This window comes from Drosophila guanche, unplaced genomic scaffold, assembly GCF_900245975.1.
Source record: "Drosophila guanche unplaced genomic scaffold, DGUA_6, whole genome shotgun sequence".
NCBI classification, from domain to species: domain Eukaryota; kingdom Metazoa; phylum Arthropoda; class Insecta; order Diptera; family Drosophilidae; genus Drosophila; species Drosophila guanche.
The window spans coordinates 6,767,894-6,782,218 of NW_022995745.1; the positions used below are offsets into that span (position 1 = coordinate 6,767,894).

The window sequence follows — 14,325 nt, forward strand, 5'->3', positions numbered from 1 at the left end:
CACACAACTGAATATGCAACAGAATTTCGCGAGCCAACTCGCTCTCCCTCTATCTCTCTCTCTCTTTCTAGCCACCCACTCTCCCAGGCACTCGCTTTACCTCTACCTCTTCCTACCGCTCTCTCTCTCTCTCTCTCACTCTTCTTTGGCCATCCCTTGCTGTGGCTGCTGCTCTCTCTCCCCTTCTCTTTCTTTGAGATTTCTTGTGATTTTTGTGGAACGCATTTGAAATGCATTTGACAAATGGGCAAATGAGGCGTGGCCTTAAGCCGCGCTTTCTGTTTTGGACTGCATCCCGGGGAGCCGACGACCTACTGACCTCTCTCTCTGTCTCTTACTCTCTCGCTCTCTCTCTCTCTGTCTTTCGCTCTGCCCCAAAACAATGCTGAGCGGAGCCCCAGTCCCCGGGTAAACAACTGTGATTTCAACCCTCGCACATTCGCATTTCACATTCGCATTCCGGGCGGGGAAAGTGTATCCCAAGCGAACGGAGAGTGGAGTCCTTCGGCTGCGTGTGTATGCATTGTATGTACACATGTATATCCCCTTTTTGGTACATAGCTCCTCTTGAATCTTGAGACCTATTCCGCTCTCTCTCTCTCTCTCTCTCTCTTGTCTGTATAATAAGCTGTGTATTAGTGCCCGGTGCCCCCCTCAAAAGGCTTCTGGTTTCTGGTTTCTGTTTTCTGGAGGCCTGGCCCCACAATAATCTATTGTAGATGAAAAAAAAAGCTCCACTTCATCGCGCGGATGGTATACATGGGTAGACACTAGATAATCTTCAGCAAATTGTTTCGTTTCAGTTTTGAGCCAGGTAAAAATCTCTTTCAAATCAAAGTTGTGGATATATGTAGATGGTATGTGGGTTCTTTTTTTTCTGTGATAAACACTTCACTTTTCAGCACTTGTTTTCGCACACTTGAAGGTTCTTTTCACTCAACAAAAAACAACAATAATTAAATGGAAAGTGCATAGAGTGGCTCTGTTTCTTTGATGGATTTGATTCCCTCTGCCAGACTGGTGCTGCTCCTTATCTCGAGGCTTTACCTTGCGAACGTTCCACACAAAACACGTCCAAGAGCCTCTACTATCCAACTACAACTGAAAAGGCTCGTCGAGGCCTCGTCTCATCAGAGGTCCAGCAGCATCCAGCATCCAGCATCCAGCAGCAGCAGCAGCAGCAGTAACCGCCCTCAGAGTGCGCCGAATCTCACTCTCTCTCTCTCTCTCTGTGTTTCAGGATACACCTCTCCGAAGGATACTTCAGAGCTGGGATGCTGCCACTGCTGCCTGCCTGCTGCTGCTTGCTGTAGGGGAAATTTCGGTAGTGTATGCCAGAAAGTAGGACACATTCTGTGTTTCATTTCGTTTTGTTTTCAGCGTCGATTTGCATATAGAAGTGAGCACTTGATTTACTTGATTGAAATGCTTTCACCCCGGCCATACATCGAGGCCTCTGGCTATCCTCCGGCTCCTATCTCTTAATTGAGTATTGAATCAGGCAGGACATGCCACTGGGAGACACTTTGTTTAGCATCCATCACAGCTACAGATTCAGTTACAGTTACAGTAGACAGGCAGCTCCATGTAAATGGGTCACTTGCAGTCCAAGGGTTGAGGTTGACATGCCAATCAATGGATGGCTGCAGGATGCAGGCATCAAAAATGCCCAAAGGGTGGGGGCCGGCACAGCAGCCGTCAGTCATCGAAAAGCAACAGCCCAAAACTCAATTACTGCCTTTTACTACCAGCTACTCCACTACATGGCATGGCATGGCTCTTACATCCACTGTGCCATAACAACCCCAGCAACATTAAGCAGGCATACGGGCACAGTGGACGGTGTCCCTGTAATGCTGCTCACTATTCATTGAGGGATGGGAAGTTCGTTTTAGCAGGGGAATCGAATCTTTGTTGTGATTTATGTGAGAGTTGCAATCGCTTTAGTAAAGTACTTGATAAAATTCAACCTTTAAAGCAATTTTTTCGATGTTCAGAGTCCATTTTATTTCATTTTTATATCTTTTGGTAAGTTTTCAAGAATATTGATCATTAAATCCATTATTTTCAGATTTATATCTTGCTCTTTTGCATTAACTACATTGATTTTCAAATGGCGCACAACGACACGATGCAGTAAACTCTCAAAATTTGCAGAAATTCTTTTTACAAGTCTATGAGTTAGTTATGAAATGCCTCTTTTGTCACTCGTTGCCCTTCTTTAAATCTTTACAAATAGATGATTCTTAGTCTTTGTGCGTCTCATTAGATCCTTGTCGTTGAGCTGCTTCCCGTTGCGACTTCCTCCTAATCCTCCCACTTGAAGCGGTGCGCGGCCCATCGTGCGCAGTTGCAGAGGAAAGCAGCAGCGCCGCAGCAGCGTGTGGCTGTGGCTGTGGCAGCGCAGCAGCGTGCGGCAGAGCGCTTACGATATAGTAAAGCCGACGACGAAACGTCGTCACGCTGTCTGATCCATTCGTTTCCGTAGCAGCCGCTGCACGTCGTTTCTTTCATCCTGCTTTGGGTTTTATCGTAACTCTAGCGCTCGCTCCCTTTTGTGCCGCCCGTTCGCCGTCATTCTGTTGCGTCCTCCGCTTTGTGCGCATTTCACAACAACCAAAAATGTTTCGGATTCTGTTTTGGTTGCGCATTCGCTAGGTTGCCGCCCCCCGGCAGGAATCTGTAGGCTTCCAGGACTCCGTACTACCGTTCCCGACTCCCGTATATGACGTATGCCGTGAGCCGTGTGGCGTTTGCCATGCCGCAGCCATTGACTGCAGTGTGCGTGCCCCGTGCTGTGGCAAAGGGGTTGCAGCACTGGAATCGCAGGAGTGGAAAAAAATTACTACTCGGATAAGGATTTGCGTCGCAACTCCAATACTGCGTCGCAGTTGTGCCTGGAGTGGCAGACAGACACAGACACGCAGAGGCATGGGGCATGAGGCTTGAGGCATGAGCCGCACCCTGATCCCAGCCAGAGGAGGATGCATGACCCAAATGCCTGCCACACACTAAGCCCGCGAGCAACGCAAATAAAAAACTTAACAACATCAAAAAAAAACCCCAATCGATGAGCGTCGACTTCTTTTTGGAAACATCTGCAATCATCTGTGGCAGTCCTTGATGGCCACGTTTCATTGATGATGGGCATAATTATGGAAATTACAGGCCACCAAATTCAACAACATGAACTATAATCATCGTTGACTTATTTTGGCATAAAGAAAATCAAGAGATCTATGGGAAAACGTAGACGAGGAGATCTTTGTGAAGAACAGTCACTGTCTACGTTCCTTTTCAGATAATTATCTATGAGTTGAATCAAGCTATGACTCATAATACTCTTCGGAAACCTCTCAGCACTAAGCATTCATATGCCACTGGGTTCACTTCTGATGCACTTTCCGCAGCGTAGTTGGAAATTTCCATAAGAAAATGTTATTATCATACTTAAACGTAGAGATCTTTAATCATTCAAGCAATGTTTGGATCAATGATTGTAGATTGAAGAGTGGCTCGGGCTACTCACCCTCATCGGTGTATGGCTATAATTACTGTGGCGGCCTTTCATCTGCCACCCCTCTGGATGGCATGGAAGAAGGGTTGCGTGCCCTCTTGCCTAATTATATTTTTAGCTTATGAACAGATGAGGTCTTTATCAGAAGGTCTGAAGCTCTTATTTATAAAACAAAAAGCAGTGAAGTCACACGAGTGCGATTATTGGGGGTTGTACCGAAACCTTGTGCCTAATCGGGTGATAATTCCAGTAGAAGGCTATAGCCACAGCCGCAGTCGCAGCCTTCCGCAAATAGATTCCAGTCGAATCAATATGTTACTTGGGAAGAGCCATGTTCTGGAGGGTCTGGAGAGTGCCTCTTGGCGGTATGCCAAGGCATCGATAAGTAGTTCTCCTGTCGCGTTCTTTGCGCCCCGCCTGCCACGTCTTTGGCTGCTTTTCACGAATGTAAGTCATTCGTACAATGACACTTTATGCCAGAGACAAAGATGGGGCACACTCCACTCCAGCCTGACAGTTCTTGCCGCAGCGGCAGACCAGACCAGCACAGCACAGCCATCCCATCCCATCCCATCCCATCCCATACCAGCCCAGCCGAGTGGAATGCTCTGTCGTTTTGTCAAGTTGCGTAATTTGTTTGCAACTTCTGTCTTTTCATTCGCCCCGTGGTCCACCCAGTACATTGTGTAAGCGATTTTTCTACTTATTTGTTAAATAGGAGCGGCAACAATGCCCCAGCATCGGGAATGTAAGGCAATGTGCCTGTCTCCTTAGTTCATTGACATTATAATCCGCAGGATGCCAAAAAGAAGTACAACAAAAGCTGCACAAATTCGGGTCTTAGCCTGTACAGAGGATAAAATATAAGCGGATATTGCCCCCCCCCCCCTCCCCTCATTGGTTGAATGAAGATCTGGGGTTAGATTTCGGTTTGGTGCACTACTGGAGAAGCCATCACGCAAGATGCAGGTGAGAGATCTATGTACTAAGAACGTACTAAGTGTGAGTGGGGCTAAGCCAAAGATTCTTGAGGTTGGTTATTAGTGGAGAGGATGGAGGCATACGGTTATAAGAAGGAACTATCTATTATATGTTTAAGATATATCTATATATTAAGGATTGTTTTTTTGTTGTTTGTCATATGAATAATACCAAATCTGACCTTGGCTGTGGGCGCGTCAGAACCGGTTGATGTATGCCGCTGTAACGGTTTCTTGCTTTGATTAATTTGAAAACTTGAGAGAAGGGTTTCAAAAGCTCTACAATGGGATATATCTGAGGATCATAGACTACATAGAGACAGTTCTCACAGATCGAGAGATGAACAGACAGAGAGAATAATATGGTAGATGGGACGACAGTCTTTCGTTTTAGCGGCTGGAACTTTTGGAAAGGTAAGTAACACGGAGGAACGAATTCAATGAAAAGCTTAGTACAGTTTCGGGGTGGATGTTAAACGGAAATGGAACACAAAAGAACACATAGAGTGATGTTGGGGTGGGGGGATCGATCATGTGGGAAATGGGACCATGGAACGCACTTACTTTGCATTTTTTGGTCTCCGGGCATCGATCGGGAAGTCATCGTCGAAATCCAAATTGAAGTCCTCGCCCAGATCATGTGGCACTAGCGGTGTGCGCTGATGTGCAGGACTCGTGTGATAGCCATCTCCCTGTAGCTGTTTCGGGTATCGGCATTAAGAGAAAATCGTGAATTAAAATCTCGTCTCTGCATTGCACTGGTTTCGCTTTTTGAACAACAATAAATTGGAATGTCGTATAATACAAGATGTTTGTTACAAGTTATTTACAGAGAAATATACACATAAATATATTATTTTATATAGATGAATTCAAGAAAGCGTTTTGCATGCATTTTTTCCGTTTTTTTTCTTTAAAAATAAAATATCGAAACTATTCCAATTTATTGCCAGAAATCATATTACTCATGAGAGAAAGTTTACTCTCTCTCGTGTTTTTTGTATATTTGATTTTCAGTTTAGTTTTCGAGGAACATAAAGTTAAGGGCGAATCGGTAACTCGTGCAAGGATTTGGTTCATCAATTCTTGGTTCTCTTCTCTATAATGGTAAAAATCTGTAAATATAAAATCTGCCACACAAAACAGACACTCACTCACACGCACACGACATGAAATCGGTTTATATTCTTATAATTCATATGCAATATTTACAGTATCTTTGAGTGGATGTAAGCGCACGATGTAGGTTGATTTGTTTATGATTTGTAAATGTTTTATGCATTAAATGTATGTATGTTACATTTTACAAGTGAAGTGATTAAATGTGATGCCATCAAATGATCAAAAAAGTTATTTTTAATTAAAATTAAATTTAAACCATCAAAAATATGGCTTTTGCTTTCGAAAGATTAAAAATCAGAGCTTGTTTATCGAATTTTGTACCACAAGCTTGAAAAAGTGGAACACAGATACAAATTCTTCTCTCTATTAGTAGATAAAACTCACGAGATAAAGCAATGTCTGGATTATGGATGAGCTGTGTGTGTGGTTTGAGCGTGTGTGTATTATTTGTATGAGATATATTGCATATGATTGAGGGGGGAGGTGGTGGAACGGGGTAATCCTTGTAACGAGTGTATCGAATAGCCCGTACCTTGACCACAGTGCCGACCTGATTCGATTCGGAGGCCGATTGTCGATTGTCGAGCAGATTGGCCCGCTCCATGTTCTCCAATTGCAGTGTCTCCCGTGGCTGATCCAGCAAACGTTCTCGCATCTCATGTATGTAGGGACACCGCTGCATTCCTTCTCTCCCCGAAGTCCTGATGATGCTTCTCTTATGTCTGCTTTTCTTCTATGTTGTGTCTTTTGTATATCTGCTGATTGATTGATTGATTGATTGCAAGTGTTAGCTAGCTACTTGATTACTTGGCTCAATAAATAGTTGAAGCTTCTAGCGATAGCAAGCCAGTCATTCCTCGAAAAAGGTGGCAAAAGGTTTTTGTTTTGGGTGTAAAGGCTTTGTATAAAGTTCTTAGGGAGTTAATTTCTTGGGGGGTTTCTGTGCCCCAATTCATAAATCAGTCATACAGTTTGCAGCAGCAGTGGATATTCTTAAGACTTTTAGTTTAGCAAATTGGTCGATCTGTAAGGAAAAGAACGAAAATTTTTCTTTTAGTTAAAACGTCTCATTAAATATTCTTAGAAATGGAATCAAGTGGAGAAAAGCATTGCCAATGGCATTGAGTGTTCCACGTATTTCCATATTTTCACTAAATATTTTACGATTTCTTGCCAAGATTTTGTGTTTTTTTTTTTTGCCCAATCAAAAACATTCAGATTTTGATGCTCTGCTTTGCTTAAAAATAAATGCTGCCCTTGAAAGTCGAGAGACGAAACAACAAGTGGAAAATCCAGTAGGAAACAGCCAGCATCCACTGATGTCAGATGCTGATGGACGTGTCTGGCTGCGGAATCCCATCAAATCTTTCATAGAACATCTTGACAGATTGATGAGGGTGCCGTCGTAATCGTAGTCGTAGGGGCAGTCGTGCCCCCAATTCCTGGTCCAGTAAGCCGCTTACTAAAGCGTGTCTGTCCGGCAGTCGGAATCGCAGCAGCAGCTGGGGCACCATTTAATTTGATTATGTGCCACACTTTTGTGCCTTGGCTGCTGGCCAGAATGCGGCACGCATCCATGTGGCATGCTGCAGAATATTATTCAATAATATGTTTATTTTCTCGTCTGCTTTGGGGGCAACAGGCGTATGGAGCCCGAGGTCGTGTGCCCCAACCGAGAGTTGCACCCACCCACATCTCCCTACATCTGTGGCCGCCCAAACGCACAAAAGCAGAAAATACAGCGTGACTGGAGAGTCGGGGATATGGGAATGCGTACAAAAACAAACAACCACCGATCCGTACAGCTCGATGTGAGCCATTTTTGCTTAGCCGAAGAGAGTGCCAAAACGTAGAGCCCTACAATGGGAAAACAACTTCCCTTTTTTTGTTCTTACTGGACTCCCTCGCATATTACTTATTTCCCAGCATAGCTCAACAAGTGGTTGTAGATGATCGGGTGAACAGTTTTTTTGTGTTGCTAGTCAATCGATTTGGCGATAATCGGGTCAAGATAGCGAATGTAGCATACAGCCAAAACGGGAAGGGGGGCACTGGCAATTAACAACATTCGGTTAGATTTTGCGCCAGTTCCCTTGTGCGGACATGGGGCGGACAGTTGTTAGCCATCAAATGTTAATGGTATTAGCCAAGCTTTCAATTTACGCGACTGTGTTGGTTGGGGAACGCGAGAACGAGAGCGAGAACGAGAACATGCGACAATTCTGGCTTGCGCCAGTGGCCATGGAAAATGCCGCCAAGAAGAAGCTGAAAACAGCAGCAACATTGTGCGAATGCAACATGAACGCTTTTTATGTCTGCCCCACCATTGCCTTAATGCGGTGTTGGCCATAGTTTTTTTTTTACTGCTGAGGCAGGCACTCGTAAACTCTTGAAGTACTTTGAAATCTTCTCCACCTACTGGCGGCCTGGGAGGAACGCGCATCATCCATCATTTCGGTGTGATGCTGTGGCTGGGGCTGTGATGTGTGTCAACTTTACGATGGGAATGAATTTAATGTGAGAATAAAGCTTCTGCTGGTTTCTGGCAGAGTCATTGCCTTGGGGCATGTTCTCATTGCCAAAAGAACTCCTTGATTTTGGACACACTTTGGGAACAACATTTTCTTTCGTAATTTAATCCATGATCAGCGAGGCATCTCGAACTATAAATAAATAAATTGCCCACACAAATTCTTGGAAAATATTGAATGCCTTAAGTGTTTTTTAAGCCCAAATTCAAAGCTGTTTATCACAACAAACGCTGATCGTGTGATCCAGATTTTTATTTGTCGGATCAGTAAAGAGAATGGGGCAACAATAGGCAACCGCATTTGATATAAACAAAAAACGATGCCACTTGAATTGGGGAGATCATTGCAGTGCTTCTGTCGATGATTATGACAGGCCCGACAATAGTGTCCGATGACAGATTACAAACAAACCAATCATCCATCCATCCGTCTATCCAATCATTTGAGACCCCAACCACACCCACCCACATGGCCGCGTGGCCACACGGCGGGCGCCACTGGAAAATTACAACTACAAACATCTAAACATGATCTATGCAGATCTCGGGAAATTACGTTGCAGCGGAGAGTACGGAGACGGCGCAGCGCCCACATTGAGAACCGGATATTGCAGATGGAAGACAACAGACAACCAAACTGGGAATCGGATTTGGAATTGCAATTGGAAACGGAGTGGAAATGGAAATGAGAACAGAAGAATAAGAGAGAGGAACGGGCATGGGAACTGCCACCAGATGGACGCATGTGGCAGACGCGGACAGTGCCAGACATGGAAATAGGGTGACCTTATAAACAGAACGCTGCTGCAATGTTACATGGAAGAACGAACCGTAGGCCATGAGCCATGAGGCATGGCATCGAATGTTGTGGCCCTGGCTGACGGTGGTGGTGGGTGTGCACGTTCCTTTGGTCAATCCGTATGTACTACATACTTACGTCTGTCAGTCAGTCATTCAGTCAATCGCTTGGCCCGTCGTCATCCCCATTTTTGCATTTGGTGGCCGTTGCCGTCGCGAGGTCGTCGGCTCATTAGTTAATATTGCCCCCCGGAATATGCAGAATATGCATTTTGTTGTTTTTATTTTTCTGCCTCTTGGCTCTTTCATATTTTATGTTGCAAACCACCACCCACACCCACACCAACACCACACACGCGGACCCACCCATTTAACCACCGTTAGAAATGGAATCGCGTGTCGCTTGTCGAGCTTCAGCTTCAACCCTCTGCAAATGTTTTTTTCTAATTGAACATTTTGCTCAAATTCCTGCCAGTGCCTATGCGAGTGTCGAACGACTCAAAGGCAGGGTCGTTTCAAGGCATAGATCGATGGGTGAAGCGATAACGATCTAAGGACAGAAGCATTGCTGTAAAAGGATGAAGGAAAGGATGAAAGAAAGATCTTGTTGTACCTGACCGATTCTTCCAAGAAAGTGCTGGTTCGGTACTTTTATATAAATTCTTTAAAATAGGTGATGAAATATATGCAAGAGAACTAAAATGGAATTCATTTAGTTCCCTAAAGACTTCAATGGCAATCGTCAAAGCCCGCAAGTTAATAGAAAAAGAGGTGCAAATATTAGATTAAAAAAACATTACAAATATAATTCCAATTCACATTACAAATTGAACGATAATTGCTTGAGACAAACAGCCATAACCACAGGGAGACTTGCAGTGGAAACAATCGGAAAATCAGTGGAACTCAAGAAGAGGCAGTAAGAATTTTCCCCCTGATCACCATAGCACCTAGAATGATGACATTCTAAGGTTGAAGTGTCAGTGCGGCACAGTTTCAGCGCTTTAGCAGGACACTGTAGTGATCTTACCCACTCGAAAGGTGACCCCATTCCGGGCCTCTGTTTTACTTATGCCTCGGAGAGTGTGCCCCAATAACACCTCTCACTCTCCATGGCCACAGAGACAGAGGCAGGCACAGCCACAGATACAGCGGCATAGCCGTTTTGTGCGGTTTTCCTTTGTCACATTTCTTGTGCAATTAAGATTTTCCATTTCGAGCACTTCTATGGGTTGGCCCCTGGGCTTGGTATTGGGATTGGGTATGGCCTATGGCGATTGGGGCTCTGGGGCTCTGCTGGCTCTGGGTTTTCGAGAAAAAAATAAAGGAAACAAAATCGCCTCAAATGTCTTTCTAATGGAAGACCAAGAAATGTGTGTGTGTGTGTGTGTGTGTTCGTGTGGGAGTGTAACCCGAGAAGGGCAATTCGAGTGGCGATCAAAGAGGGGATTAGTGGGCTCTGAGCACCACAGCACCACAGCACCACACACTCAGGTGATGTCATGCGTGTGGAGGGTATTCGTTGGGTTCATCATCACTTACTTGAGGGGCTCTTCCAGGCTTCTGCTTCGCTTACATGAGGAGTGGAGTGCTTCCCTTCTCTCTCTCTCTCTCTCTCCTCACCACTGTCTCTCGTTTGTTTTGTTAGGAATTACGTATGTCCTGGATTCTGTGAATCCTTCGTGGAAGCCGGGGGAGTACAGTGGGGCGATGGGGGTGCCCCAAATTGGTGGCCGAAGGGGGGCTGGCTTTTGTTGTGTGTTTTGCGTCTGTTGCGCTTTGTTTCGCTTTGTTATTGCGTGTCCTTTTTGTGTCCTTTCGTTTGTTATTTTTTCTGTTTGTTTTTGTTGCCTGCCTCTGCCCGAAAATGCGTTGCAGCTCAAGCGGAAACGGATGCCCTCACACACACACACACAAAGCACACATGAACGCACACTCACAGACCGCAGACAACAAGATGGACGACGAGGACGTCTGATGCGCACTCAAAAATTTGATTTGTTTTCTTTACTTTCTTTTGGTCGTTTCCTTTCTTCGCTAATCTTTCTTTCTTTCTATTTTCGTTTTTTTTTGTGTTTATTGTGTTTTATTCAACGCACTTTTCATACACTGCACACCAACAATAAAAAAATGAAGAAAATATTGTAGCAAAGTGTGTGTGCAACAATTGCGGGTGGTGGCAACAGCAGCCAGCGACAATTGCTACCACATCTGCAACAGCAACTAATACAATCGGTGAGCAACACAAAAGGAATTGCACTTTAATTCATTAATAATTAAAACGTTTAACTACTTTGGAATCTGTTTAATATTCCACTTTCGCTTCGATTGCAGCTAGAGCAGATGTTGCTGCTGCAATTGTGGTAATATTATGTTAAGTTTTTGTTAATATTTAAGTGGAAGTGGCAGGCACCGGTATGACCCTTCCAATCGCTCGCGAAGCTTCGAAATGCGGCGAAATATCGTATACAAATCAAGTTGTTTGGTATTTTCACCGAAGCAGCGGAATAGCAGAGCCGCAAGCAGTGGCAGCGCAGAGGCAGAGCCAAATCATAAGCAGCAGCAGAGTCGCAAGCAGAGCAATAACAGAGGCGGGAACAGAGCAATAACAGAGCAAGACAATACCAAAGCATAGGCAGAATCAGTGGAAAAGCGGAGCCAAAGCGAGAAGTTGGTAAATACGAGTGAGTCGACACTGAAGTACCTACCATGCACCCGGCACATGGGTGGGAGTGGGATTTTACAGTTGTCTGACCATAAAGTAAAGCTGTTCAGGATCTGTATAGTACTAGACGAAAGATAAGACGGTCGTACAGACAGACTTACAAGAGAGATGGTGATCAAACGCCTCCTTCTGGTTGTTATGCACATCACATTGAATGTACTCTTTGACTACCAGGTAATATAAAGAGTTCAGCGCCAGACCGAAACGTAGAAAGCACCCTGATGCTACAGAGACGCAGGCAGAGACACAGCAACAGCAACAGCGACAGCAACAGCAACAGCAATGTAACGCAATACGATAGGCCACACACACCCCCCATGGAAGTGCAAAAAACCACCTAAGCTACGTCGACAGCGACACTGACAAACGCAACGCAACAGTCAGCCGAAGCGTCGCCGTCGGCGTATACCGTATTTTTATAGCATTTACTCGTATGTACGATATTCGTGCGCCGTTTGTTGTAATACCCTTGACAGAAGAGGCAATGATGAACTATTAAGAGATTTTTGAACGGCACGCAAACCACTATGGAACCAAAGAGATGTAGATATATCTTAAGAAGGATCTACGAAATAGTTTTGGGGGCACACCTAATATATATTTTTGAAGATAGTGAACTATAACCGTATCGTCCCATTCTGCACAGCTTTACAGTTTTTCCATAGCTGCCATGGGAACGAGGGTATCCAATGCCTCGGTCACGAATTGATGTCTCCTTTCTTGTTGCTTCTCGCTCTTTGGTTTGTTGTTGCTCTGCCGCTTTGCTGTTGCGCTGTTGCTGTTTTGTTTCTGTACGCCATACACGCCATTCGTTGGACGAATAAGGGGGAGCAAAGCGAATGCGATAATAGCGCCGGCCCGAGATGATGTCGTTTTTTGATGATTGTCTGAAATGTGGCCAAAGCACGTGAATGTGAATACTACTCGTATTTCTATGCGACAGATTGAATAATTAAACCACACACACACAGAAACAGCGACCCAACACGAGAGATGTCAATAATTGAAAGGCGCTTCATAGTAGTCCCTCGACAGACGAACATTACATGAAAAGTTAGATAATGAGTCAATGATACATACATATGTATACTTAAACCTCTTTAATATTTAAAACTGCTTGAAATTCTTTTCAAATATTAGTTCTTAAATTCAAAAAGGTATATAAAATACATCAGGAAACCTATTCCACGTTCTGAGCTAGAATCAATATAGAATGTAGAATCTGCATTAAAACAACAATTGATGTATGTACTTAATTGTGGAGCTATTTAATCTTCTTCTGAGCTCCCAGCTCTCACTTATACTTAGCCCTGAGATCTTCCTTCGTCGCTAACAATTTAAAGATTAGTTTCGTAATTCCAACCATTACGAATATTTCAATTTAAAGCTAAGACTTCACTTGGGGCTTAAATAAATCTTTCAAAAATAATGGGGCTGTATCGCTGCAGATCATTCAGTAGAGTGAAATAGCTAGTTTTGGTAGCATTCAATAGTTAGTCTTCACTGTAGTTGCTTTGTTGGAAGAATCAGAATAACTACCTCTGCACATTTGTGTAGCTCAAATTCATAAAAATACGGTTGAGAGCTGCATAAAACTTCATTATAATTAAGAGTGTGCATAAAGGATACGAATTCCTTTCAACTTAAAAACCAACTGCGATTGCGAATGCAATTGGAGCTGTGGCTGGGGCTGGGACTCGGACTGGCTCTCCCTTCGTCAATGAGAGTTTTTACAACTGAATAATCAGATTAGAACTAACGACAGTTAGCCCCTGGAAAGGGAGTTGCTGGCACAGGGGACTCACTCCAGTGCTGGCCACTCCGCAGGGAGGCCAGTGGCTAAGAGGCGTTAATGCCCAAAAAGGTGCGACAAGATGCAGCGCCAAGGCGTTGACACAAAAAAGTGTGTGTGGGGCGGGAGTGGTGCGGGTGCGGGTGCGTGTGCGGCGTTTCAGTGTGGGTGGGGCTGTGGTGTTTGAGATAGGGGTGTTGCTTTTGCTTTAGCTGTGGCTCTGGCTCTGGCTCTGGCTCTGGAAGGACGCATGCGCCATCTCCTGCCAAAGGACATTCACCTTTTGGGTGCTTTAGTTTGCCGCCAAACAGGGTGCATTTATGTATGTAAACCCTGGATCTGAAATCGTATCTAATTGCAACCTGGCGCGCCCACAGAAGGCAGGCAGGCCCCCCCGTTGTGTGTGGACGGCTGGATGGACGTATTGACGGTTGGACGGTTGAACGGCTGGATGTGTGGCAACGAATTCTAATTGAATTAGAGCCTGGCCTCCTGGATGTACTGGTCAAACAAAGCCCTATATCATAGCCATAGCGTCCCGCGGAGGAGCTAACCTAGTTTTCCGGCAGCCCGGTTAGCCAGGGCGTGGTTCAAATCCCGGGTAACCAGTGGCACGCACACTCGCAGCGTCGCAAGGGTGCCCGAGTACATGGGCACCCGAAACAGCATCCACAAATTGCAGTGAAAATCAGGGGATAGCTTCCACAGAGAGAGAGCGAGAGATAGCAAGAGGGAGTCCCAGAGAGAGAGAGAGAGAGAGAGAGATGGAGCTCGAGTTGGGGAAATCTGAAGTCCATCTCGCTCTGGCGTTGCACGCACCCACTCCCTCCAGCAGCAGCAGCAGCAGCAGCAGCAGCTCCA

The 14,325-nt window shown here is 44.9% G+C and overlaps 1 protein-coding gene across 11 annotated transcripts in view; it reads right to left on the bottom strand.

Annotated features, from left to right (window-relative positions):
• LOC117581468 (proton channel OtopLc) overlaps positions 1-11,442 on the bottom strand; it is an 18,799-nt gene extending 7,357 nt beyond the window's left edge. For 3 of the 11 annotated variants that reach the window (XM_034268697.1, XM_034268692.1, XM_034268689.1), the window contains exons 1-5: positions 11,361-11,442; positions 10,490-11,056; positions 6,152-6,643; positions 5,062-5,195; positions 4,680-4,718 (exon numbers count right to left, since the gene is read on the bottom strand). In XM_034268697.1, coding sequence (XP_034124588.1) covers positions 4,680-4,718; positions 5,062-5,195; positions 6,152-6,301 — 323 coding nt within the window. In that variant the 5' untranslated portion in view covers positions 6,302-6,643; positions 10,490-11,056; positions 11,361-11,442. Of the gene's footprint in view, positions 1-4,679; positions 4,719-5,061; positions 5,196-6,151; positions 6,644-10,489; positions 11,073-11,360 lie in introns of those variants that run through there. The other 8 variants (XM_034268698.1, XM_034268694.1, XM_034268699.1 and 5 more) reach the window with 5 other exon arrangements.
• Between the last annotated feature and the right edge of the window lie 2,883 nt (positions 11,443-14,325).